General features: G+C 33.5%; 1 protein-coding gene across 4 annotated transcripts in view; it reads right to left on the minus strand.

Annotated features, from left to right (window-relative positions):
- Window positions 1–26,475, minus strand: part of ROBO1 (roundabout guidance receptor 1) — a 952,567-nt gene that overhangs the window by 79,953 nt on the left and 846,139 nt on the right. For 3 of the 4 annotated variants that reach the window (XM_007454543.1, XM_007454546.1, XM_007454545.1), the window contains 3 exons: window positions 12,420–12,428; window positions 7,719–7,843; window positions 4,383–4,554 (listed from right to left, as the gene is read on the minus strand). In XM_007454543.1, the coding sequence (XP_007454605.1) occupies window positions 4,383–4,554; window positions 7,719–7,843; window positions 12,420–12,428 (306 nt within the window). The remainder of the gene's footprint in view (window positions 1–4,382; window positions 4,555–7,718; window positions 7,844–12,419; window positions 12,429–26,475) is intronic. The other variant, XM_007454544.1, reaches the window with a different exon arrangement.

The raw sequence follows: 26,475 nt of genomic DNA on the forward strand, positions 1-26,475 counted from the left end.
AAAGGAGGCACTGAATAACTTCACAAAAGCCAGGACATGGAAACAACCTAGGTGTCCAACGACAGATGAATGGATAAAGAAGATGTGGTACATATATACAATAGAATATTACTCAGCCATAAAAAGGAACGAAATTGGGTCATTTGTATATATGTGGATGGACCCACAGTCTGTCATACAGAGTGAAGTAAGCTAGAAAGAGAAAAACAAATATCATATATCAACGCATATATGTGGGATCTAGAAGAATGGTACAGATAAACCTATTTGCCGGGCAGGAATAGAGACGTAGATGTAGAGAATGGACATGTGGACACAGCGGGGGAAGGGGAGGGTGGGACGAATTGGGAGGTGAGGATTGACATGTATACACTACCATGCGTAAAACAGATAGCTAGTGGGAACCTGCGGTATAGCACAGGAAGCTCAGCTTGGTGCTCTGTGATGACCTAGAGGGGTGGGATGGGAGGGGTGGGAGGGAGGTCCAAGAGGGAGCGGGTATAGGTATACATATAGCTGATTCACTGCATTGTACAGCAGAAACTAACACAACATTGTAAAGCAATTATACTCCAATAAAAAAAAATTCTTATTAGAAGTGGTAGTGGTACAGATATGAGGAGTGTACCAGATGATATAACCCTCTTAGAGCAGGGTTTATAAAAGTTTACCTAGTTTTCCACATGTTCAGTGAAAGATTAAAGACCCTAAAAAATGAGGGTATTTCATCAGAAGTAATATTTTTTGTTACCTCAAGAATAATAATCATAAAATCTATGTTAATACATATAAAAATATTCATAAAATAATTTTAAGTGAAAAAGAATACAGAATAACATACACACACTGACTGGTTTAAGTATGTAAAATTCACATCTAAAACCCAGCAAACATCAGAGTCATATATCACAATTGCCATCAGTTTGTAAACATATCTCAAATACCTATCGGTTAGGCTGTAAACTGTTACCTCATTTCAGCAATTGGGGAGCTGAAACATTGAAAGTTCACGTGACTTGTCCAAATCAGAGTTAGTCATTGGCAAATAGCTAGTAATTAGAAAGTTAATGCTCTTTCCACTGTATATCAATAACTTTTGAGAGATTAATGCAAGTGATTTTAGATTTTATACATTGTTTAATCATCACTAACTACTTCTTCTTACTTTCTAGTAATTAAGAGAAGAAACATTTTCACTTAAATAGGTTATGTGAACTTCTATGTTCCTGTGTCAAACAGGATTGGGGTAGACCTCAGCTACAGGAAAACAACATTTCAAAGACAACTGCTACTCTGCCATATTCTGTGTCTCATGTTTTATTCTGCCTTTGCCTTTGTTCTGTTTGCAAACAGTAAAGGAAGAAAGTCAAGAAACTAAAGTCAAATAGTTTCCAGAAAATACTCTGCCTATTACCTCTCTTCGACTTGATTTGGTAAGATGTAAATACTGATATTATCAGCACTCACAGTAAGTACAGTTTACCTATGAAGAATGAGTCCATAGCTGTAAGTTGTTTGTACAATATTGATGGACTCCAAAATAAAGAAAACAAAACTAAAAACACAGTACCACCACAGCAAACACAAAACCACCTTAAATCTCCCGAGAGACTGTAAGATGAAACTTTTAGAAGTGAATTGGCTATCAGGGATGAATCCCAAATCCACAAATTTAGGAGTTTTGTTTTCATTTTAGTTTAGCAAAAGTTGACATGCTTGATCTATGCTCACAAATATAACCATTCACGATAAGGCCATGTCAAAAAGCACCTAGAAAGTTTTGCTTTCAATTATGAGAATAATAAGAGATATTTGAAAATATTTTATTATAGTTTTCTTTGGCCTTTTTTAATGTATATCCTTACATACAAGTTGCTTTATAAAGTTGCAATCATAAACATATGTGCAAATCTATGTTCTACTTTTTCTATATATTGATTATATTAATCATTATCAAATTCATTACATGGTCTTCACAATCATTATTTAATAGCTCTAATGTATGTAAGAAACTGTAAAAACATTTTAGGTCATTCTAAAGTATTGGGGCAGTAGATATATAATATATATCATAGATAGTGTTAAGAGTGTGGACTTTTGAGTGAGACAATCTTAATTTTGAATTCTGACTTAACCAACACCTAGCTCTTCATTCCTTCCTTCTTTGTTCATTCATTTATTCAAAAAATATCCATTGAGAGTCTACCATGTGTCAGACCTTGGTGGATACTGGGTATATATTTAACTTGATTGGACAGATAAATTCCCTAAATTGGAAGACTCAGATTGTTAAGATGTTAATTCTCCTTAAATTGTTCAATAATTTAAGTGGAATCAAAATTAAAATTCTGATTTTTTTTTTTTGTTTAGGATGTTAAAATGTGTGTGTGTGTGTGTGTGTGTGTATTATGTGTATGGAAATTGAAAAGTTGATTTAAAATTTATAAAAAAATGTAGAGGACCTCTAATAGCCAACCCAAAACAAGAAAAACAAAATTGGAGACTTACACTACCAGTGTGTAAGACTTACTATAAAGCTATAATAATTAAGACCATACATACTTGCATAAATAGATTAATGGAATATAATAGAGAGAACAGAAGTAGGCCACTACATGTATGCTCATTTGAATTATGATTAAGATGCCACTGCAATTCAGTGGGGAAAGGACTGTCTTTTCAATAAGTGATGCTGAAACAATTAGCATCCATATAAGGGAAGAAAAGGAATTTTGACCCTTATTTTACACTATACACAAAAATTAATTCAAGATAGATTAAAAACTTAAATCTCAAAAGTACAGACAATAGATTCCAGAAAAAACACAGGTGAATATCATCACAGTCTCAAGGTAGATTAGGGAACTAAAAGCACCACGTATAAAAGAAAAAATAATACATTGGTCCTCATTAAAATTAGTTACTTAAACCTTAAAATCATCATTAAGAGGGCTTTCCTGGTGGCGCAGCGGTTGAGAGTCCGCCTGCTGATGCAGGGGACACGGGTTCGTGCCCCAGTCCGGGAAGATCCCACATGCCACAGAGCGGCTAGGCCCATGAGCCATGGCCGCTGAGCCTGCGCGTCCGGAGCCTGTGCTCCGCAACGGGAGAGGCCACAACAGTGAGAGGCCCGCGTACGGCAAAAAAAAAAAAAACAAAACATCATTAAGAGAATGGGAAGAAATATTTATAACACATATATCAAACAAAGACTTGTATCTAGAATACATGAGAAAATGAAAAAAAAAAAAAAAAACAAAAACGAGAGAAATGAGTATATGCATCCACCAAAAGGCAAACAAGATAATTGAGTGCACATGCCCACCCATAGACTTATACAGAAATATTTAGCTTATTATTAATATTTATAAATATTAATAAATATTATAAATATTATAAATATTTATAAATATTAATAAATATTAATATTTAGCTTTATTAATAAAGGCCCTAAACTGAAAACAACCCATCAATAAAGGGTCCATAAATAAATTGTGAGCTATTTCTACAATGGAATACTATACAGCAACAAAAAGAATGAATATATGTTTATTTTATGTATATATGTATATACACATATGTGTATACAGGTACTGTGCATTTTTTGAAAGTTCATTTTAAGCCACTTTGCTTTTATGAAAGACCTACATTAGTACATGTGCCCACTAATCAAAATAAATCTGACGTGGATTTTCATTTTTATGAAAAGAGGAAACTGCTTCTTCACTTGATGCCATTTCTTTGGCTTACAAAAGGTTTCATAGAAATGCTCTACTTTCGGAGAGCAGGGAAACCTGTTATATACACATATGTATATATTTTTAATATATTTACATGCTTACTTATAGTTTCTTTTCTTCTTACTACTCTCCATCTTATGGTTTGGAGATTTTCTCCATTACTGTGTTTTTATAATATATTTGGCATTAATTAATCATGCTTAGAAGAGTTGATAAAAAGAACAAAACCACATTACTAAGAAAAACTTACTCATCATGAATTGTGAGTTGGATTTCTCAACAATTTATCTTATCTCCTTAATATGGAGGAAAGAAAAAGGATGATATTTTACACTAAGAGATTTTAAAATAACTTTGCATTTTCCAAAACATGGACACAGTCCTATGTACAACTACTCAGTGTAAACTTGCCTTGTATAATTGCTAGGCTTTTATGAATGTAATTTGATGCTAGAAGTTTATAGTATAGCCAAGTTAAAATAAGCATGATTTTACATTTAATCATTGTATCTTCATCCTTTTCACATTACACCAAAATTGCTGTAAGAAAGGATACAAAGTTGAAAATAAATGCATTTACTGGCACGCTCTTTAGACCCTAAGCCAAACTTGGACATTTTGAAATAAAATGCTCTACTTTACCATCGGTAACTTCCAAATATGCTTTTGTGATGATACTTCCAGCAACATTTAAAGTCTGGCAGATATAATAACCAACATCAGATCTCTGGACATTAGTAATAGTGAGGTCACCAGTCTGGGAGACTGAAAAACGGCTGGATGACTGTGGTGGCTGATATGAGAAAAGCAGATTCTAGAACCCAGAATTTGGGAGGAAAGAATAACAATAGGTTAGTTGCTAGTTTCCAACATGTTGGCATACATATATACATATATTTACAAATAGATGTATAAACATTTACACACACACAAACACACATACTTCTGTATGCAAATAAGCTAAATATCCTCTAACACATACCCAGATATAGATGTGCACACACATAAACATATAAATGCACAAGGTTTAATGATCTAGCCTTAAATAGGGTTATTTGAAAATTTAAATGAATTCTAAATATGGATATATGCCTTTATAATTTCAGTTTCAAACAATACTAGATATAAAAGGAAGTTAGATACCATTAGAATTAAAAGTTTTACATATTTAACCAAAACAAAGTCAAAAGCTTTGTTTCACATAGATGTGCCTATTAGGATTCTAAACCCTAAATCTTTTCATGTATAAAAACAACGTTAAAATTTAAACACATTCTGACAAATTAAGTTTAAGAATATCATTTAGGCACCATTATAACTATGTCTGTTACCTGTCCATTATAAAAGTTCACTAATCTATCAAATTGTTAACAGTTTCTTGTTTCTCTGGTTAAATGGTGAGCACATCTATTATAAATTTTTAATCAAATACTGAATTTAAGAATTCATAATGGAGTTTTATTTTTGCAGAAAGTTATCTTAAAAACAAATGCAAGACAAAATGTGATGTTATTCTGTGGTACAAATTTCTCTCTATGAATCAAAATATCATGCTCATTGGAGAGAGCGCATATTTCATGTAAAAAACATATCATGTCATTGTTTTTCATCAAATAAAGAATATCAACATTTCTTCTAATCAAATAAATTTGCTACTTTTTAAAAGTTTAGGTGCCTTTTTACATTTGTCATTTACAAAGGCTTAACTACTATTGCATGGAAATGTGTCCAATGACAAAATTTTAGGTAACAGTGAGTTACATCATTAAATCAAACAAACCAAATCAAAATTATTTCAAAGTTTGCTATAGATTTTAGATGACAATGAATAATTTATTTAAATAACTAAATGAATCATTTAAATATTACTCTACTAAGAATAACTGCTAGTGGATTTACTATTATCGCTATACAGATATTCTTACATAATACACTTTCAATTCTTCCTGTTCTACTAAAATATTTTGTTTTTTTCTTGTCTTTAATTTGCTGTCAGCAAATTTAGTCCTTTGAGGCCAAATGAATGTATTAGAACCAACTGAGGTATTAGAACTTAAATGACAGCCTCTGTACAATAGTCAAGTTGATATTTGCCTACCAAAGTGAAAATTATAGTGAACTTGATGGCATTGCATACAAATGATTAGTGAGTGCAGTCAGTAAACTACCTGTGTGTTATTTGTATGAACATAGTAGAAGCAAGATCATAAAGCAACACACCCAAGGTTGATTTAAGCAAAAACTAAAAGAGGTTAGGAATAACTGTATCAAAAATGAATGAGAATAATTTTTTACAAGTATCAGAAACAAGTAAAGGGAAATGTGTCCATTTACTGAAGAACTGAAGTCACTAAGAGATAAGAAAAAATTTGTGTTTTGGCCATCATCAAAAAATCTACAAACAATAAGTGCTGGAAGGGTGTGGAGAAAAGGGAACCCTCTTGCACTGCTGGTGGGAATGTAAACTGACACAGCCACTATGGAGAACAGTATGGAGGCTCCTTAAAAAACTAAAAATAGAACTACCATATGACCCAGCAATCCCACTACTGGGCATATACCCTGAGAAAACCATAATTCAAAAAGAGTCATGTACACAATGGTCATTGCAGCACTTTTTACAATAGCCAGGACATGGAAGCAACCTAAGTGTCCATCAACAGATGAATGGATAAAGAAGATGTGGCACGTATATACAATGGGATATTACTCAGCCATAAAAAGAAAAGAAATTGAGTTATTTGTAGTGAGGTGGTTGGACCTAGAGACTGTCACACAGAGTGAAGTAAGTCAAAAAGAGAAAAATAAATATCGTACGCTAACACATATATATGGAATCTAAAAAAGAAAAAAAATGGTTCTGAAGAACCTGTCTGAAGGACAGGAATAAAGATGCAGACGTGGAGAATGGACTTGAGGACACAGGGAGGGGGAAGTGTAAGCTGCGACGAAGTGAGAGAGTGTCATGCACATATATACACTACCAAATGTAAAATAGATAGCTAGTGGGAAGCAGCTGCATAGCACAGGGAGATCAGCTCGGTGCTTTGTGTCCACCTAGAGGGGTGGGATAGGGAGGGTGGGAGGGAGACGCAAGAGGGAGGAGATATGGGGATATATGTATACATATAGCTGATTCACTTTGTCATACAGTAGAAACTAACACACCATTGTAAAGCAATTATACTCCAATAAAGATGTTAAAAAATAATCTAAAAAAAAAAAACTATTTTAAAGTTTCCTATTATTTTTAAAGTGAAAGTGTTTCAAAATTCCCTTTTTAATAAGCTGAAGCCTAATAGTGAACTTAATTTTTAAGACCACAGATCTCTATATTCTACCTTCAATATATATAGAAAATTCTGGTTTATAAAATGTATAGAGAGTAGGACTTGATAACAAATGGTGACCACATATTACAGTTTTCAAAGAATTAGAATATACTGAACTATGTCCAATATGACATCTATGTTACATAGACTTTCATATAGTTTGATGAATTTTTAATTGATAGATATATGATAGATAAAACATAAAGAAGCAAAGAAGACACTTCAGATTCCTGGTGCTTTCAGAAAAATTGCACTGACTAATTATCATCTTTGTTTTAAATATGTGTAAATCTCTTTTAACATATAATTACAAATCTCTGAATAATAAAAAGTTATAAGTAATTAAGTTGAGAAAAAAAGTAGTTTTTTAAAAAATGTGGCTGAATTGGAAATAAAGGTAAATTTTATACAATAAAACAATTACTATTCTACATACCACCCTGTGTACCAAAACTAGGCAGGGAAAACTTGAGAATTAAAACAAGGTAGGAAATTTTGTCTTCTCTTTTATTGCTGAAATGATTAGGTCACTCAGAGATTTCTCAGTTCTCTTAAAGCGACAGATATGTGACTAAATAATTTGTTGCTTTTTGTTATATAGCTGGCACTCATCTTTACTGATTGAAATATTAGAGCAAGGTCATACCTGACTCCCCTCTCTCCTCCAGAAGATAGCTGGTTGAGGATTTCCAGTTGCTTCACACTGGAAAGTTACAGTTCGTCCCAATGCAACAACCTGGTCACGGGGTTTCACAACAAAATGTGGAGGTTCTGAAGAAGATGAAACAAATTACCCTGAATCAAAAGCATGGAGTCACTGTCCTATTTGAGACAATTTGCTGATATCCCAAGTGCTGCTGTTATTTTATACCAGTTGTTATGTACTCTATAGATATACATAATGTACCAATTCTCATCCTTAACCTAAATGAAGCTGAATTAAGTGCACATTCAGAGTGTAGTTCTGTAAAGAGGTTTTTTTTCTTTTTAATTACTTGACCTTCTGAGATTAACTACCTTATTAAAAAGAATTCTTGAACTACAATTTGACCCTTTACATTCAACGTATGCCTGAAATTTGTATGAATAAATATCTTTTCTTATTTAGAGCTGCTTAAAGGTGCATGGATGTTAATCACAGACACAAGGACCTCCTGATGTAGGCAGGCCCTAAAATTAATTTAACTCAAAAGCTCCCAAAATGCTACCATGGAAATTATAACCATTTAAAATCTTCAGTCCAATTACTTGAATAGAAATGAATTTAAAGCAATAGCGGAGTCGAATGCCTCTTTCATTTACATAGGCAAGGGCATGTTCAAACAGAATATATATGGAAATGAGGGCAAATCTGAAACATCTGCTCATCCTGACATTATAAATACTGCCAGCTTTGTCCAAACTGTTTGATTTATACAGACTTAAATGGCCACTTCATCCAGCAGTAAATAGAGTGTCAGAAAATTGTGTCAGTTACATTGAGAACAATGGCAGCTGAAAACATGAGGTGTGCTGATGGGGTCACTCGCTGAAAAAAAAAAATTGAAAAAGCTTGTTTTGGGGCTGTGCTTTATGATTGGAAAAAATGTGCACTGAATATAAGTCTTTCTACCTACTGTTTACACTTTTCAAATTCGTTTGTTATCAGCTGTCTGAAACGCCTAATTATTCTCCTTTCTTGTCTCAGTTCAAACTGAAGTGAACGTTTCAAGCCAGACACTTAAAAGTTTATACAGGATAATCCGTTTTTTAAGACTGTTCCATTATTTCTAACCTTTTCCTTAAAAGTACTTTTAGTTATTTATGTCAGTCACTTACGATAACTGCTTAAAGTGAATATGAATCAAAAAGTCTGTTCAGATTATGTCCACAAGTGCTACTTCTCTGCTCATGAGAATATGACTTCTTTGTTAGTGAAGATGAGTATTTGAAAGGGTACTCTTTTCTCTTGCTAAATATTTTCTGGTCAATTGTATCTGAGACATATATACAAATATTTATGATATACATTTATCAACTTTACACATTTGTATAAAAGTATAAATGTCTATATACATTTATCAACTTTACACATTTGTATAAATGTATAAATGTATATATACATTTATCAACTTTACACATTTGTATGTATACACATATATACATGTGTGTAAAGTGGAATGTAAACCCCCTTTAAAAAAGGGGATACGTAAAACGACTTGCACGGTCACAGAACTGAAGAAAGCAATTAGATCTCCTAACTTCTAGATTAGTGTGCTTTCTTCTATACTCCCTTTTTATTTTTAATTGAGGTTTAGTAGAAATCATACCATTTGACAAGAAAATTATAGGAGACCTGAAAAACCAGGTCAAATGCCTTCAAATGTCCTGTAACTTATAGGGAAGAAAATACAGAGTTAGGAGAATAAGTTTAGGTTCAATTTGGTAATGCTGACGTTCTAGCTTATAATTTTTTAAAACCCTGATTGCAATTGACTGGTTTACTCATGAGTTTGGCAAACACTATCATTATCCAGGTATAATAACAGGCGTGTACATCACTGCCTGAGGATTTTCCTCCACACACATCCATACAGGAGCGTTTGATTCCTTAGTTAAGGGTTGGAATAACTGACATAGAAATCAGACCAAGAAATTGAAAGGACTGACTGGATAATAAACCAAATCCAGAAGAGAGTTTGGTTTGTTTCAATGAAAGAAAACCAAATGATTAATTAAATGAATGGGAAAATATGACTTTCCAATATATGCAGGGAATTTGAGTAGGAAAATCTAAATGTTCAAATCACTTAGACAAGTAAAAACTTCGGGTGGTCTCTTTTCTAAATCTCAGAACCATGTCTAATAACGTGTGCCAGAATCCATGTTTCTTTTATAAAACGCCAGCTCTCCTCAAACCTCAAAGACTTATGTGGGAACAAGGGATACAAACCCTTATACAAACTACATTTATCCGGCAGCAATCCTTCCACACAGGATATTTGCCTGGAAATGAATTTACTATATCTTATAGGCATATCCTCCAGCCAACATCAACAATGACATCAGCCACGAGGCATGTCTTAGAAAAAAATCCTTTCCTACATGTATGTTAAATATTAGATATAGACATATCTCTAAGAAAAATTTTAAATGGATTAAATATGCCTTTTTCAATCTTCTATCATCACTTAGCTATTTAGATTGAGAAGGCCAATCACCATATGCATCTGATGTTCATGATAAAATGTTGGACTATTTTTCAAGGGCTACAATATTTAAACTTGCCATAATTAAAAACACATAATCATGTTACTAATATGATGTTCAGTGTTGAAAATACAGAAAATTAGATAAGCAAAGAAAAGCTACCTATAATTCAGCCATGCGAATTGTACCATATTGTTTTAAAATATTCTCCTACAGTATCACTTGAATGACTGTTTAATGGTCTAAATACAAATTACCTTAATTATTTAACTAAACTATTGTCTTTAAATTTAGACTGTTGCTAATTCCCCCGTTAAACACAATGGTGAGATTTAGATCCCTCTCAATTTTATTCAAGTTTATTTCAACTGAAACTCTCTCTGATAGGACACTTTCCTCCCAAACCTCACTTTCCTCCCAAACCTCACAAACACTGAACATTAACATCCTTGCCAAACTTAGAACAGAATCTCCTCTTAATTGGCACTTTTATATTAATGAGATTAAACATTTATATTCACATTACCTTGTCATTGATATCCTATTTGTTGTGGATATTGTGTTCTTGTGCTTAACTTCTTTTTAAAATTTATTTTATTGAAATATAGTTGATTTACAATTTTGTGTTAATTTCTACTATACAGTAAAGTTGTTCAGTTATATGTAGATATACATTCTTTTTCATATTCTTTTCCAGTATGGTTTATCCTAGGTATTGAATATAGTTCCCTGTGCTATACAGTATTCCCCTTCTAAACAAAAAGGCAGGGTGTGGGTTATGGGTTATAAGGGCTGGAATGTTAGAAAAGATTAAAAACCTTCTATCTCAATGGTGTACAAACTTTTTTTGTCTTCTTAAGCTAGGAAACTTCTCCAAACAAATTCTTCCTCAAAGATCTAATTCCTAAATAGATAACAGCTTGGGGACAGGGGAGCGGGTTCCATGAAGTGGCTTCTGAAGCCATTTCTGGGGGTCCCTCTACTCTAGGTAGTGGTTCAAATAACATCAGCCTAATCCAAACACTGCCTTTTAAATTGTGCTTAACTTTTTGATTTCTAAGAACTAAGGATAAGCTAAAATTTTATCCACTTCTCAAAAATGTTGTAGATATATTCTTCCATTTATTAAAAGTCTTTCTAATCTAGTTAGTCATTTTTGTTGTTCTATCAGTAAAATTATATAATATAGATTACATAATACATATGAAATTATATTATATAAATATTCACTCTATTTTCACCCTGTATTTTGCTTTTATTAAATTTTAACCCATCTATATTTTTGCATATATAGAAAACTACTTTTTTCTAATAGCTCATTATTGCATCACCATTATTGAACAATCCATCCTCTTATCTGTATTAGTATGAAATGACATCTTTATAATATGTGTATAGCTTTTCAACTTAAAACTTAGAGAGATTCTTTTAGGGTCAAAATTATTCCCTGGAACACCATAAAAAATTCTCCAAAAATGGTGCTCCAGCATCCTTAAAGTATGTGAATGGACCTTCCCCAAAGTACTGATCATGAAAGTACTTAGAAACCTTTATTTATATGAGGACAAATTGTTCATCAAAGCAAACTTTGATAAATTTTAGACACATCATGTGGTTATTTCTTACATAAAATGAAATGATTCTGACACATAGAAATGAGAATGAGTGCAAACAGCCCTAAGTGCAAGGTTATTCATCAGCAGGACTTTTAATGACTAATATTGAATAACAGTTACAAAAAGACAGACATGGATTCATAAACATATTTTGGATCCCCCAAACCCAAACTGTCCTCTGGGCACCTATTTTTCTTCATGTGTTTATCTTGTGAGATATAAATTGAAATAGTACTTAATCAAGATAAAGTCCTATCACTTATTTTATCACTCATTTAAAAAGAGAAAAAATAAAAGGATGCAGATCACACATCATTTAAAAAGACATAAAGTTAGCAACCCCATTACCTTTACTCTTTGTCACAGTTACCCATACTTCCTGCAGACTTTATTCTGTGCAGTCTGTCTTTGTGGCCAATGACAAGTGAAACATGGAGGCTGATTGGTTGAAGGACATGGAAGGGTATGGATGGAAAGGGGAAGAGAAGTTCCAGTCACAGTGACACGATGATTAGAAGATGGCCAATAAAATGTCAACTTACCAGACCCAACTAAAACGAAACAAAAAAAGAAAACATGGAATAAATAAAAATAAACAGAAAATGAAACAGAAAAAGTAATAAGATTTGACTTAACAATGGTCGTTCTTTTAAAATAAAATGAAGAACACATTAATATTTGGATACATGGCTCATACTGTCCATGAATGAATATTTGTTAGCATTTCCAGCATCATCATAAATCATTTAAGAAAAATAGAAATGAATCTTAAAATCTCTACTTTGATTAAATGGCAGAGCTACAACGAATGATAGCTATGAAATTATAAAACACTTTTCAATGACCTTACATTTTGCTACCAGGATTAGATAACTATATATGTAATGGGTCTAAAAACACACTATAAATCTTAACTGCTAATGCTACATAGAATAGAAATCAAGCATCTTAATCAAAGATAAAGAAGTATTAAATCCTGTAACTCCACCATCAGATTAATTTTAAAAGGTTCATGCTGTCAATGATATTCTATTAAACCCATGCTTCTCATACTTGAATAAGCATAAGAATCACCCTAAGATCCGGTTAAAATACAGGTTATGATTGCATAGGTCAGAAGTGTGACCAGGGATTTTGCAGAATCCACGTGCTGCTGGAGTAGCACGGTTAAAAAAAGGTATTATATTTGAATTCTTGCATATTTTTAATTGAGAAAACACACAGGAAAAATGTAAACACATTATGGAAACAGAGAAAACTTTATAACACTATCTAATAAAGTTATAAACACATTACCTGTTTTCAATGCTGAAACATTGGGTATTTTAACATAGAAAGCTCACGTATTACATATTTAAAATACTGGAAAGCAATTGTTTTGCTCTTTTAGAAACAAAGGTAATTACTGTCAAATGCAGAGCTTTTTCATAATAGCCCAGTAGACATCCACAATATATTCTACTCAAATAAATAATGTCCATGTCTTTCAGCAAGTCACAACTAATTAGACTTGATATACATTCCGGTACTTTAAATAAATGAACTATGCCAAGCACTGCTGCTGTGAAATGGTAGTTTTAAAATAGAGGAGTTCTCTTGCCTATTGTTACCACATATGCAAAATTTAAAGGTAATTCAGAAGCACATTTTAACTCACACGTTCCCTGTAACGTGAGTGAAATAAATTGTCTACTTTTCACTCTAAGGTAAAAACTCTAAGCATAATTTTTCAATCACGCAGGCAAGAAAAGTTAAAAAAAGCATACTCTCATTTGCTCAGGCATAATGTTTATCATAGCATAACTATGCTATCCAGATTTGAAAACAAACAGAGGATGGGACTTGCTTACATTTCTCATAACCTTAAAGATGATGTCTTTTAAATGACAGGAAGAAATGTTCAGAAACTACAGGAGAGAGAACCTGACAACTGCAGCAACAGAACTTTGCTTTGAGAAAACAAAAGGTCATAAAATTATCTTTTGGGTAATCTGAAAATAAATTTGATACCACTAGACTGATAAAATCAAGCCTTAAATCAAGCAGTTAAAATCAAGCCTTATTTGAAGTCAGGAGATCAAAGGAATGATTCCTAACTAGTTTCTAGTCATGTATTTTCAGTAATTTAAAATTTCTTAAACAGTTTCAAAAATATTTAACATGTTAGAAACCAAAAGAATCACTGGGAAGCAGCTCATTTAAAATTTTAAAAAGCACTTTTCCCTTGCCTATAGGTTTTACCAGCAATTGAACCATAGCAGTTGAATCTTTTAATTAAAATCCAGTGTGTTTAAGCATGTTAGGCTGGGCTTCCCTGGTGGTACAGTGGTTGAGAGTCCGCCTGCCGATGCAGGGGACACGGGTTCGTGCCCTGGGCCGGGAAGATCCCACATGCCACGGAGCGGCTAGGCCAGTGAGCCACGGCCACTGAGCCTGTGCGTCCGGAGCCTGTGCTCCGCAACGGGAGAGGCCAAAACAGTGAGAGGCCCTCGTACCACACACACAAAAAAGAATGTTAGGCTAATGCAATTGCATATCACATCAATGGCAACTGATAACTGTAAGGTTTTTCATAGTCTTATATTAAGGACCCTAAAACTTATCTAAAACAACATCTAACACAGAAGCTCCTAAAACATCAGAGGTTTTTGAGAGGACCCTATCTTGAATGATCATTTAAGCTTTTAACAACCATGATTATCAGGAAGTGATTCTTCTTATCTAAATGAAAACCTGCCCATCACAATTTCATTTGTTCGAGTTTCAGTAAACAAATAAATGCCATTTATACCCTCCAAATAAAATCCTTTTTCTCATTCGAAGAAAATTATCATCCCCAAATTTCTCTTGTGGAGAATAAATGATAGAAATTTCTTTAAGTTTTTCTCAGATGTCTCCTTTCTCTGTATTTCTCTCAGGGTCAGGTCAAATGATTTTTTTTTTTTTTTCCATACAGAAAGCAGAGATCTACACAACAGGCAGTGCCTATTATTGTCCAGTTAGGAAAGTCCAGAAAGAATTAGAAAAAACAAGAGTCATTTGGACCCTGTTCATTCATTATCCTCTAAAGCTCCTGGTTTATGGGCTGCTTCACTCCCACCCTCCACATAACTCGTCTCATCTTTTTTTTCTGCTTTAAAGGCTCCCCTTTCTCCCTAAGAAAGACGAAAAGCCTGTCTGTCTCTATCTCTAATAAAACAATAAAACAATAAAATGTTAGCTCTGGAAGTGACCTTAGAACTTATCAGTCTAACCCTATCTTTTTGCATGAGAAAACGGAGAACCTAAATTGTTAAATAACTTTCTCAAGGTCACAGATGACTAACCAAAGGCTGTCTTCCAGGTCTCTCGACTAAATCCACGTCTGTACTAATTTCCCTACTAGTTAATCAGTTTGGGGAGAACTATATGCAATAGGACACAGAATCTATTTGATTTTACATTTAAACTGTCATAAACTGTTTAATCTAAAATCATTACTACCTACACATAAAAATAGTTTTAAAGAATTCCTCATGACATTAAAAATCTTTAAAGAATATTTAGCTAGAGTTTTAAAAAGACATGGGAAACTAACAAGTGAGAAGAAAACAGACTTAAAGGCTCTTACAAAGTTCACCTTTTTGGAAAAAAATGTAACGTAATCATTTCTTAAGGGTGAACCAATTTTAATCATTTCTTGTCTTGATCTCACTATAAATTGAATAAAATACTACTCTTTTGAAGCATGAGAATAATATCTTAACAAAAATACTTTTTAAGGTAAATGTGTCAAATAGGAAGGTAAAAAAACTTTAAAAAATAAATATATATTTTTAAGAGGAAAAACCTTACTAGTTTTTCTTTTCTTTTCTTTTTTTTTTAACATTGCAACATTGTGCAGATTACAATCCATCTCCAGGAACAGCTTTAAATTTCCTTATATTGGAGGGAGTTTGGAAAGGCGTGAGGGATTAGAGAATTTGCCACTAAGTTGAGTTTGTATACAAAGCATACTGTTTTCACCTAGATTTTATTTTCTTGGGGTTGGGTGGGGGAGGAAGGGAAGTTAATCAAAGTCTAAATATATATATATATATATATATATATATATATAAATAAAATACATATATATAATACACGTTAATTTTATAATTTTATAAAACTCTGGTTCTCTTTTGAGTCTAAAAAAGAAAAAGAATAGCTTTCTTCCAAATATTTGGAGATATACAAACATTGTACACTTGACTAACAGTTTTTAGAAAAAGAACTGTTCAAAAAGTTTGGGACAATTTAGCCTCTTGCTCTCTCTCTGTCTCTCTCCGTCTCTCTCACAAACACACACACACATACACACACTTAGAATAAGAGATTTTCTTCCTCATTTGAATGTGCCATCAAAGGTCTCCAGATTATCTAATTAGTTTGAAATCTTACTCTAAGAATGTACATTGTTTAGACAATAATTTCTAGGTATAAATGAGAAGAAGCTAAGAGAGAAAAGAAAGAAAAATGAAAATAAGGAAGCAAAGAAGGAAAGAAGGGAGGGAGGGAGGAAAGGAGAAAGAAAAACTCATTTCTTCTATCTCCTTGTCATATTCAGGAGACATGAGTCAGAAAGATGATACATGTTTGAAAAAGTTATACAGAAGCTGGAGGAAGAGGCTTTTTTTTTTTTTGGTCTGAGAAAATAAGTTAGCTGGACAGATACTTAAGAAGTCTTCAGATTATGTCTAATAAATACAGGGACCAGCCAATCTTAATAACTACTTAGGCCAGAAGAGAAGTAGATAATGGGCCTAAATAATAGCACGAACGACTTAGGAAAAGTATAGAAAAGAAGCAGTTAACAGTAAAGGTCACTGAACCATGAATTGGTTGCCAACTGTGATGTCTCTAGAGGTCTTTAAAAATGGGATTTATTTCCATTTGGCCACAACAGTTTAGCTATATAACGCTGTCTGGTAAAGAAATAGAGTAGCTGACTCTTAAAGTCAGCTTTCTATGCTATGATTTTAAGACTCCGGGAATTCAGAGGTAAAGCAAGACAACAGGCATACCCCTCTGCTTCCAATATTTTTCCTTCAGATTATGTATACCCAAATGTGTACTCTAGTAGAAAATGTCCTGGAAAATATTCTTTTCAGTTAATATTACCTAAAGTTGTTGTAGTACTTTATACACATAGCTCATATGATAAATCCAGGAGATAGCAGAAAATTCCAAGAAAGTGAAATATTTGCATGATTAGCACAACATTAAAATTACAATTTTGGTATTTCCACATTGAAATCTCAATTTTTGAAGCATAGTGGCAAACATATTGGAGTTTATCTTTACACATTAAAGTCCTGAGATTCTTCACTATTATCAATGGGCTATACAATTATTTGTACTGTAATGACAGAAGATTTCACAGTATTTGGGTCTAAAATAATTTAAGTATTCTCAACTCTTAGAACGGCCCTATAGAATATTTCATAGTTAAGCAAATTTACACACAGTAGGACCAATCCTACTAGCAAATATCAGAGAACAGCAGCTTTCTTAAATGGGCTACAAATGAAATCACCCTGACTATGGAATTCTTCTGCTAATTCATAGATATTCATTTTCATTATTAGTAGCTAAATTGTAGTGAATCCCTAAATTGATGTGATGTTTTTCATTCTCATACACAGTGCTTTTTGAACAACAGGGCTCAATTAACAAATCTGACAGACTAGAATTGTAAATACCACATTCCAGAAGAATATGAATGGAGTAAAGTAATGAGTTACAAGATATTTTTGAGAAGAAACACATTTTTATTAAAACAGAGGAACACTCAAATTTTTAAGGAGTGGAGTATCTACATTTGAACTGACAAATCCCAGTCACTGTTACACCAGAGAAATTATATGCATAGATACTCATGAATGATAATATCTCTAACAATTAAAAACCCTCAAGATATTTTAATACTAGGTATGATTTCTTTTTAGGGAAAAGATTGAGTTTAACATAAAAGCCTGTCATTACATCTTTCAACTTTTCAGACATAAAAATAGAGTGATTAAGAGGAACATTTTTAGAATATATTTAATGGATACATAAAATACCATGAACTTTTCCCCTCCACTCAAATATCTCACTTTATTCTTCAGATCAGTGGTTCTGGAGACAATTCTGATTGTCACAACTGAAGGGGGGGGGGGGGCTTCCGGCATCTACTAGGCAGAGGTCAGGGATGCTGATAAACATCCTACAACGCACAAGACAGCTTCCCACAACACAGCATGATCCAACCCAAAATGTCAGTAGTGCCAGGACTGAGAAACCTTGCTATCTGCACAAAATACCTTGCACTATGCCTGACACATTACAGGTACTCAGAAAAAGTTAATATTCTTCTTTTCCTTCCAGTTCTACAAATGTCCCCACTGTCCCCAAAAGCAGTTATTAAATGGTGTAACTTAGTTATTTGCCTGCTAAAGAGTCTGAGATTGAAATGCAGCTACCCAGCAATCTATGATAATGTGTATATGCCGCCAGACATAGGATCTCAGGATCATAATTTTGGTGGTAATACTCCCGAAGTCAATTTAGAAAAAGCCAGAAACCTAGATCTTTCCTTTTCTCCTTCCGAGAGATACACAATTCATTACCAAATTCCATAGCTTTTATTTCGTAACTATTTCTCCATTCCATCCACCTCTTTCTATCTCTATTGCCACCACCCTGGACAAGTTATCCACCAGCATTCACCCGAACTAATGTCCTGCTTTTTTCCATTCCAACCTCACAATTCAGCCACAATGATTAAAAATAAACTAATCTGATTATAGTACATTTTTGCTTAAAACCCTTCAATATGGTCCCATTGCTCCTAAAACAGAGAGCAAAATCTCGAACATGGCCTCGTTATGTAACTCTTCGGTGTCTTCTCATATCCTTTCCCCTCCTCCACTGCCCTACCTTAGCCCCATAGATTTTCTTCTCATCCTAGAGTACATGTTGCTCCATCTCACTTCCGATTCTGTTTATGCCGTGCCCTGGGATCCTCTCCTTTTAATTCCTACTCACCCTAGCCCTCAGCTCAAAAAAAAAAAAACCTCTTCAAGGAGCTTCCTCTAAATTTGATACTAAATTTTATCAGAATGCTATATGTTCTCACAGCAACCTCAACTTTTCTCCTTGAGCACTTACTGTAGTTTTAAATTATACATTTGTGATTATTCTATAATAATCTTAAAATAGCCTATAAGCTCCATGTGGGCAAGTATTTAACCATTTTGTTTGCCATCATTTCTCTAGAACTTATCAAGTTGAGGACATTATTCACATTGTAAATATCTGTTGAAAGAGTGAACAAATGACAATAATGTCCCCATCGCCCAGTTGAAAGCACTTTCTTCCTCCCTGGCCTATCTGTACAAATCCACTTTTCATATACTGCTGATGCTGTAGACATCTATGTATATCTCTCTTTATCAATAGGCTGTAATAAGCTCCACGAAAGCAGGCTCCATGTCTCATTATCTGTGCATCCTTCACAGTGCTTAGCATATTGTTTTATATATAGAAGGTGCTCAAGAATTTGTTTAGTTGAAAATCTGGAACCCTTACCTTCAAATGGCATAATTCATGGAGGGTCAGTGTTAAGGTACATGATGGCATAATGATAAAATTATTCAATAATGATAAAATTAAACAACTTTGGATCAAGATTATCTGCAAAATCAATCAGATCTATCCTGCATAAATCCCATAACCTTTCTACATCTCAGTTTAGTAAAGAGCCATCAATGTTAGCTAACTATGTGTCAGATCATACACTAGAAACCTTCTCAGCAACTCTGTAGAAAAGAGTTCAATATGCCAATTTTGCAAAGGGAGAAATGTGAAAATTAAGTAATATTCTTAAGGTCTCACATCAGGTAAGACATGGAAGATTGGAGCTCAGGTCTGTTCAGCTCTTTAAATCCTTGCTATTTTTACTGCCTTGCATGACTTGTTGTTTGAAAATTTGTAAAAAGTGTTCAATCTTATTCTAATGTAAATTTGGTTCCAAAATCTTTTGGCTCCATGACCTAAGCGAAATAACTTTCAATAAGAAATTATTTACAAAGTAAATCATCAACAAAATGAAAAGGCAACCTACTGAATGGGAGAAAATAATTGCAAATTATATTTCTGATAAGGGATTAATATCCAAAATATATTAAAAACTCATTCAACTCAATAGCAAAATACCAAATAATCTGATTAGAAAAAAGGGTAGAGAATCTGAACAGACATTTTTCAAAAGAAGATATATAGATGGCCAATAGGCACATGAAAAGATGCTCAACAACACTAACCATGAGGGAAATGCAAATCAAAACCACAATATCACCTCACACCTCTTAGAATGGATAGTTATTAAAAAGACAAGAAATGAGAATGTTGGCAAGGATGTTGAGAAAAGCAAACCCTTGTGTACTGTTGGTGAGAATGTAAATGAGTGCAGCCACTGTGGAAAACAATATGGAGGTGCCTCAAAAAATTAAAAATAGAACTGCCATATGATCTAGCAATTCCACTCTAGGGTATGCGTCCAAAGAAAGCAAAAACACTAATTCAAAAATATATACATACCCCATGTTCACTGCAGCATTATTTACAATAGCCAAGATATAGAAAAAAATCGAAATGCCCATCACTGGATGAATGGATAAAGAAATGTAAACTAACTAACTAAATGAATACACACACACACACACACACACACGCAATGGAATATTATTCAGCCATAAAAAGAAGGAAATCCTGTCATTTGAGACAACATGGATGGACATGGAGGGTATTATGCTAAGTGAAGTAAGTCAGACAGAGAAAGAAAAATACCAAATGATCTCACTTACATGTGGAATTTAAAACAAAAAATGAAAAAACAAGTCCATAGATACAGAGAACATGTTGGTGATTGCCTAAGGTGAGGGTGAGGAGAAGATGGAATGGATGAAGGGGGTCAAAGTTACATATTTTAAGTTTTAAAATAAGTAAGTCATGAGGATCTAATGTACAGCATAGGGAATATAGTTAGTAATACTCTACTGCATTCTTGAAAGTTGCTAAGAGAGTAAATCTTAGAAGTTCTCATCACAAGAAAAAATTTTCTAACTATGTATATGGTGATGGATATTAACTTGACTTACTGTACTGGTCACTTTGCAGTATATATAAATATAGAATCATTATACTGTACACCTGAAACTAATATAATGTTTTATGTCAATTATACCTTAACAAAAAAGATATTGTTTAAATGCACAATATGTATTAATATATTAAATTAACATGGGTACATAATCTGCTTCACATATGGGCATGTTTCAAACATATAAAAAGGTTTTAGGGGGAGGAAATGACTCATGCTATATTTTATTTTCTCATTAAAAAGAAAAAAAGAACCAATGTCCAAACAGCCAATTCCATCTCTGAAAGATGATATGATGCAACCTTTTAGGACAACTACCGTAAATGTCAAATGCATGCAGTCAAGTATCAAATGTATATGTTCACAGTTTGCTATACATTATAAAGACATCTCTGACCTCAGTTTTTCCATCAGTAAAACAGAGCCCCCATCCATGTCTAACATTCATAATCTCAACAATCCAGCACAGGAATTATGTAATTTACCATTATTTCCAAGAAGCCTAAATCAGGCCAAAATTACTGATCATCAATTATATTTAGTCATTTAGTACACTTGGGGGGAATAAAACACCTAAGGAAAAACACAAGAGCACACCTCATCTCTTTACTAATGACCTAAAAAGAACACTGTTTGAAATGACTATTCTACCATCCACAATGTTAACTTTTTAAAAGCACCTTTGTAAAATGGTCATTTCTATCAGTTTTAGTTGTGCAATGCTCTAAATTTTCTCCTACTAACACTGACCACACAAAATAAATGTCCTACAGCTAAAGCTAACCTTAACAACCATTTATGGATTTTCCTACTCTCGTAATTCTGCTATAAAGCAATTACTCAGCTACATTTTGTCTTAAATTTATTTTAGTATTTTAGTATTTTCTACAGGTGTGTTTATACCGGCACATTATTTATCAAGTCCTGAGAATAACAGTTTAAAAGCAAATTAAAGTGCTCGTGGTATTTTAATCAGTTTTACAAACTTTAGGTATGATATTAAAAGGTAGTAACTTCCAATTTATACAGAATCTTTTAAAAAATGAAATAAAAAGCATATTATATTTTGAAATTATTAAAATAAGGCTCAAAGGACACCAGCTGCTGCTGGTATAACTATTCTAATGATGACCCTAATGTTTGGAATATACTGAAATGATTTGTGAATCTATAAGGATGAATACTGTTCAGTGTAATTTTCAATTCTGTGTATACCTATAAAATATTTTAAACGATAGCAAGCAAATAATAAAATTTGATACATATGGATGCATAAAAAGACCATTTTTCAATTATCTTGCATATTTAATTCACCCAGGATTCATCATAAGAAAAGGGTGTCCTTGATGTCAATTAGTCTAAAATTATTCTCTTTATGATTATTCTCTCTTAAACAATGACTTACCTCAATCACTTTATGTCCTAATAATTCTGGACAAAATAGGATACATCAATGTAAATTAACTTAGAATTAATTCTTTTACATTAAATTATACACAATATCACAAAATAATTCCAATTCTTAAAGTTATGTGAGATTGTCAGTAATGAATCTAATGTTTTAAAATGAGCTACCCATTAATGACTAGAGCAAAAATCTAATTTATTTCATTCAAATTTCATTCTCAGGCTGAGTAATGCAGATTGTGTAGATTCACACAACTCAGTTACATATTTCCAGGATGATGTCATTAGTTCATAATGTAGGTTGCTAAAGACAGTTGCTAAGTTATACATCTATGTAACTGAGCAACGAGAGAAACTTATCCACTGTTATGTAGATGAATAAATCACAGTAAAGCTCAGAACATAATGCAAGACCCATGATGTGCTATTTACTAGTGTGGTACTGTGTCATTATTTGTCACAGAATCATCTTATGTATCAATTATTTCTTATACCTGACTGCTCTACTTATTTCCTCAAATACTTGCTTGGCAAAAAACATTAAGAGAGTGTTTCAAGTTCTCTGTAGGAAGGCTATGTGGAGAATTGCTTTTTCTTTTGATTAATTTTTAAGATTTTATCAGTTTGTTTGAAATAACTAAAAGCAACCCAAAACCTTCATGAGTAAATGAAAGAAATCTAAGAGAATGTCACATCTTCAACAGTCATTAGGGTTAAAATGACTATTTCTCAAAGGCTATAAGAACACAAGAAGTTCTTTACTTTATCCTTTCTACAAAAAAAAAAAAAAAAGGAAAAGAATCATAGGCCATAATGCTGCTGGGTCTCAATCAAATCAAATAGCATTAAAAAAAAAAAACCCAGCAGGAGTGGAGCTCGGCATCCTATTTATGCCACTGGATCAGAACAGTTAGGAGAGGAAGCCATTCTCACAAATCATTCTCTTGTTAAATTCTGTAGTGGGGCTTCATTAAACCTCTTGGCTGACAGCACTTGACTTTCAGCCTGTTCACAAAGAGCTCAGCTGGCAATACTGACTCTTTAAAAGTCTTCAATCACACATCGTCTTTTGAGTTTTCTTTCTATAATAACTAATATTTTTTTTAATTCTCATTAGCTCCTCAAATCTTCAGTTAAATTTTTTAAATCATTATTTTAACTATAAAACAAGCAACAACAACAACAAAAACACAAAACCCACAACAAATCCTATAAGGGAGGCATTCTGAATAAGACTCTTGAGTTCAACATTGAGTGTAGCAATACATACATATAGGAGGTGGTAAATTTATATATGACACTGCGTGTGCGTGTGTGTGTGCGTGTGTGTGTGTGTGTGTGTGTGTGTGTGTGTGTGTGTGTGTGTGTGTGTGTATCCTAATCCCTGAAGCACTGTTTACTCTAGTACCACTGACTTTACTGGGCCTTTGTGGATTGCTGCCATGTGTGATGAAGAATCATTCCCCAAAGAACCAGTCTGCCGTATCTTGTCAGAGTGTGGCAGACATGTTCACACACATATCAAGGTTCTTAAAGTCATCCAGTAAAGCTTTGGGGGCCTTAGAATATGTGTTTCATCAAAACGTTGAACTCACAGTCCTTTTTTAAAAAATCTGAAACACTTTATTTACCATTTCATAATAGTGAATTCACAGTTCTTAACTAAAATCTTGGATTATAGTAAACCTGACTTGAACCTGCAAAAGGGCCATCTGACACTATTAGTTTTGGCTTTGACTCAAATAACCATGTTATTGGTCAGAAACAATGTACTATATACTGCCAGCTTTTCTGAAATCAGCAATTTAAGCAAACTGTTCCAACAAATGATTTAAATGAAGTCTACATCAAAGAAAGGAAATTCAGAACTGAAGCGTCCAGTTTTTTCTCTCATTACTTCTTTTCTGTCTAGATATTATACCAGCTATAAAAAGTCAAATGACTCTTACCCTCTATCAGATCTCAGATGCTGATAGAAAGCTTTAGCCTGGTGAAGCCTGTTTATGGGAACTACAAATTTACAAAACAGGCTTTCTTTCCCCCAGAGTTTATATTTGAATGCAACTTTATTAAAGTTTATCCCTCACTACTGGCAATAAAATCCACAGTAAGCTACATTGTTTAATTTTCACTTAAATTTTAATTTTACATTCTGAAATAATTACACAGTGGTCCATAAAAAAAAAAAAAAAGCCATGCATGTGACATGTTGCATTGTGTGAGATTAACAAGTGGTTTGGTAAACTTCAAAGTTGCTATTTCACATCTTAGAAAATGTTCAATGCACAAATGCACATTTATTTTAATGGACTATGCCTTCTGATTCATTTTCAAGACTATTAAAGTTTTAAATTATATGGAAGTTATTACTGGGGACCATCTATCCACATTATTTTTATCTCTAGTTTCAACTGGTCCAATATATGGATTATATTTATGGAAGGTAAAGTGAAGGGATTCAATATTATTCATTTTATCAGGAAATTTAGCAGCACTGAACATATAAGGGGGATAATAATTATATTTAAATATAATTTAATTTTAAAATATAATTTTTTATAATTTTTTTAAATTTTTAAATATAATTTAATTTAATTTATATTTAAATTATATTTAAAGATCAAAGGGAATCATGTTAATTATGGATCTGTTTAATAAAAAAAACTATTTTGGTCTCAAATGCATATCAAATACACACAATTAATAAAAACAAAAAAGTATTTTTACCTAATGTAGATTTTTTGGCGTTATATCTAACTTTTTTTGTTTCTTGAAGCAATTAGAATAAAAATTGACATTTTTTTAAACCACAATTACAGAAACCATGATAGTCACTGTTTATTGCAAAGCATTTATTGTGTGTCTATATAAAGTATAATGGGAGAGGCACACATGACTCAGACTTTAATCTTTTTATACAGCCATGATAAGCAGCTGAGAGCACTAAAGCTACATAAAGTCCTGACATATACACATATAAAGACACATGACTGAAATGACTCCTTCTCTTCTGCCTTCTTCATATCACCTTTATTGCTTCTCCTTTTGCTGAGCATTTAAATGCTTCACACAATGTGCTAAGCATTTCATATTTATTAGCTCATTTAATTTCCACAAAATCCTATGAGGGAGACATTTTTACTCCCCTTTACGGAGGAGAAAACTGAGAATCAGAGATTTAACATCTTGTACATTCAGTTTTTGAATCCATGTGTGTCTATCAGAAATGACTGTTAGTTCTACCCTACAGAACATTTCCTAAAGCAGCAGCAAAAAAAAAATATTGAGGGCTGATTTTTTTTTTTTTTTTTCCGGTACGCGGTCATCTCGCTGTTGTGGCCTCTCCCGTTGCGGAGCACAGGCTCCGGACACGCAGGCTCGGCGGCCATGGCTCACGGGCCCAGGCGCTCCGCGGCATGTGGGATCTTCCCGGACCGGGGCACGAACCCATGTCCCCTGCATCGGCAGGCAGACTCTCAACCACTGCGCCACCAGGGAAGCCCCTGAGGACTGATTTTGACAGACCTCAGTATCAAGGAATCACAGAAAATTATAATTGCAGAAAAGCAAAACAATTACCAAATTCTACATTAATCAGCAACCAAAAATTCCAAATCTCTATAGTCAAAGTAAATATTACTGAGACTCTAATGGGTTTTTAGTTGTTCTGGAAGAAGAGATGAGAAAAATAATCATAACAACCATCATTTTGCATAAGCACTTCATAATCCACAAACCACTTTTATGAGAATACAAGTACTTTGTTAATTATCTTTTTAAAACTTTTCTATCATCTTTGATGTTTATGGTCCGTGTACATTCTGTTTTTTCAACAGATGAGTACACTAAAACTCAGAGAAGGGGCTTCCCTGGTGGCGCAGTGGTTGGGAGTCCGCCTGCCGATGCAGGGGGGGCGGGTTCGTGCCCTGGTCTGGGAGGGTCCCGCGTGCCGCGGAGCGGCTGGGCCCGTGGGCCGTGGCCGCTGGGCCTGCGCGTCCGGAGCCTGTGCTTCGCAGCGGGAGAGGCCGCAG

This window comes from Lipotes vexillifer, unplaced genomic scaffold, assembly GCF_000442215.2.
Source record: "Lipotes vexillifer unplaced genomic scaffold, Lipotes_vexillifer_v1.1 scaffold1816, whole genome shotgun sequence".
Taxonomy (NCBI): Eukaryota; Metazoa; Chordata; class Mammalia; order Artiodactyla; family Lipotidae; genus Lipotes; species Lipotes vexillifer.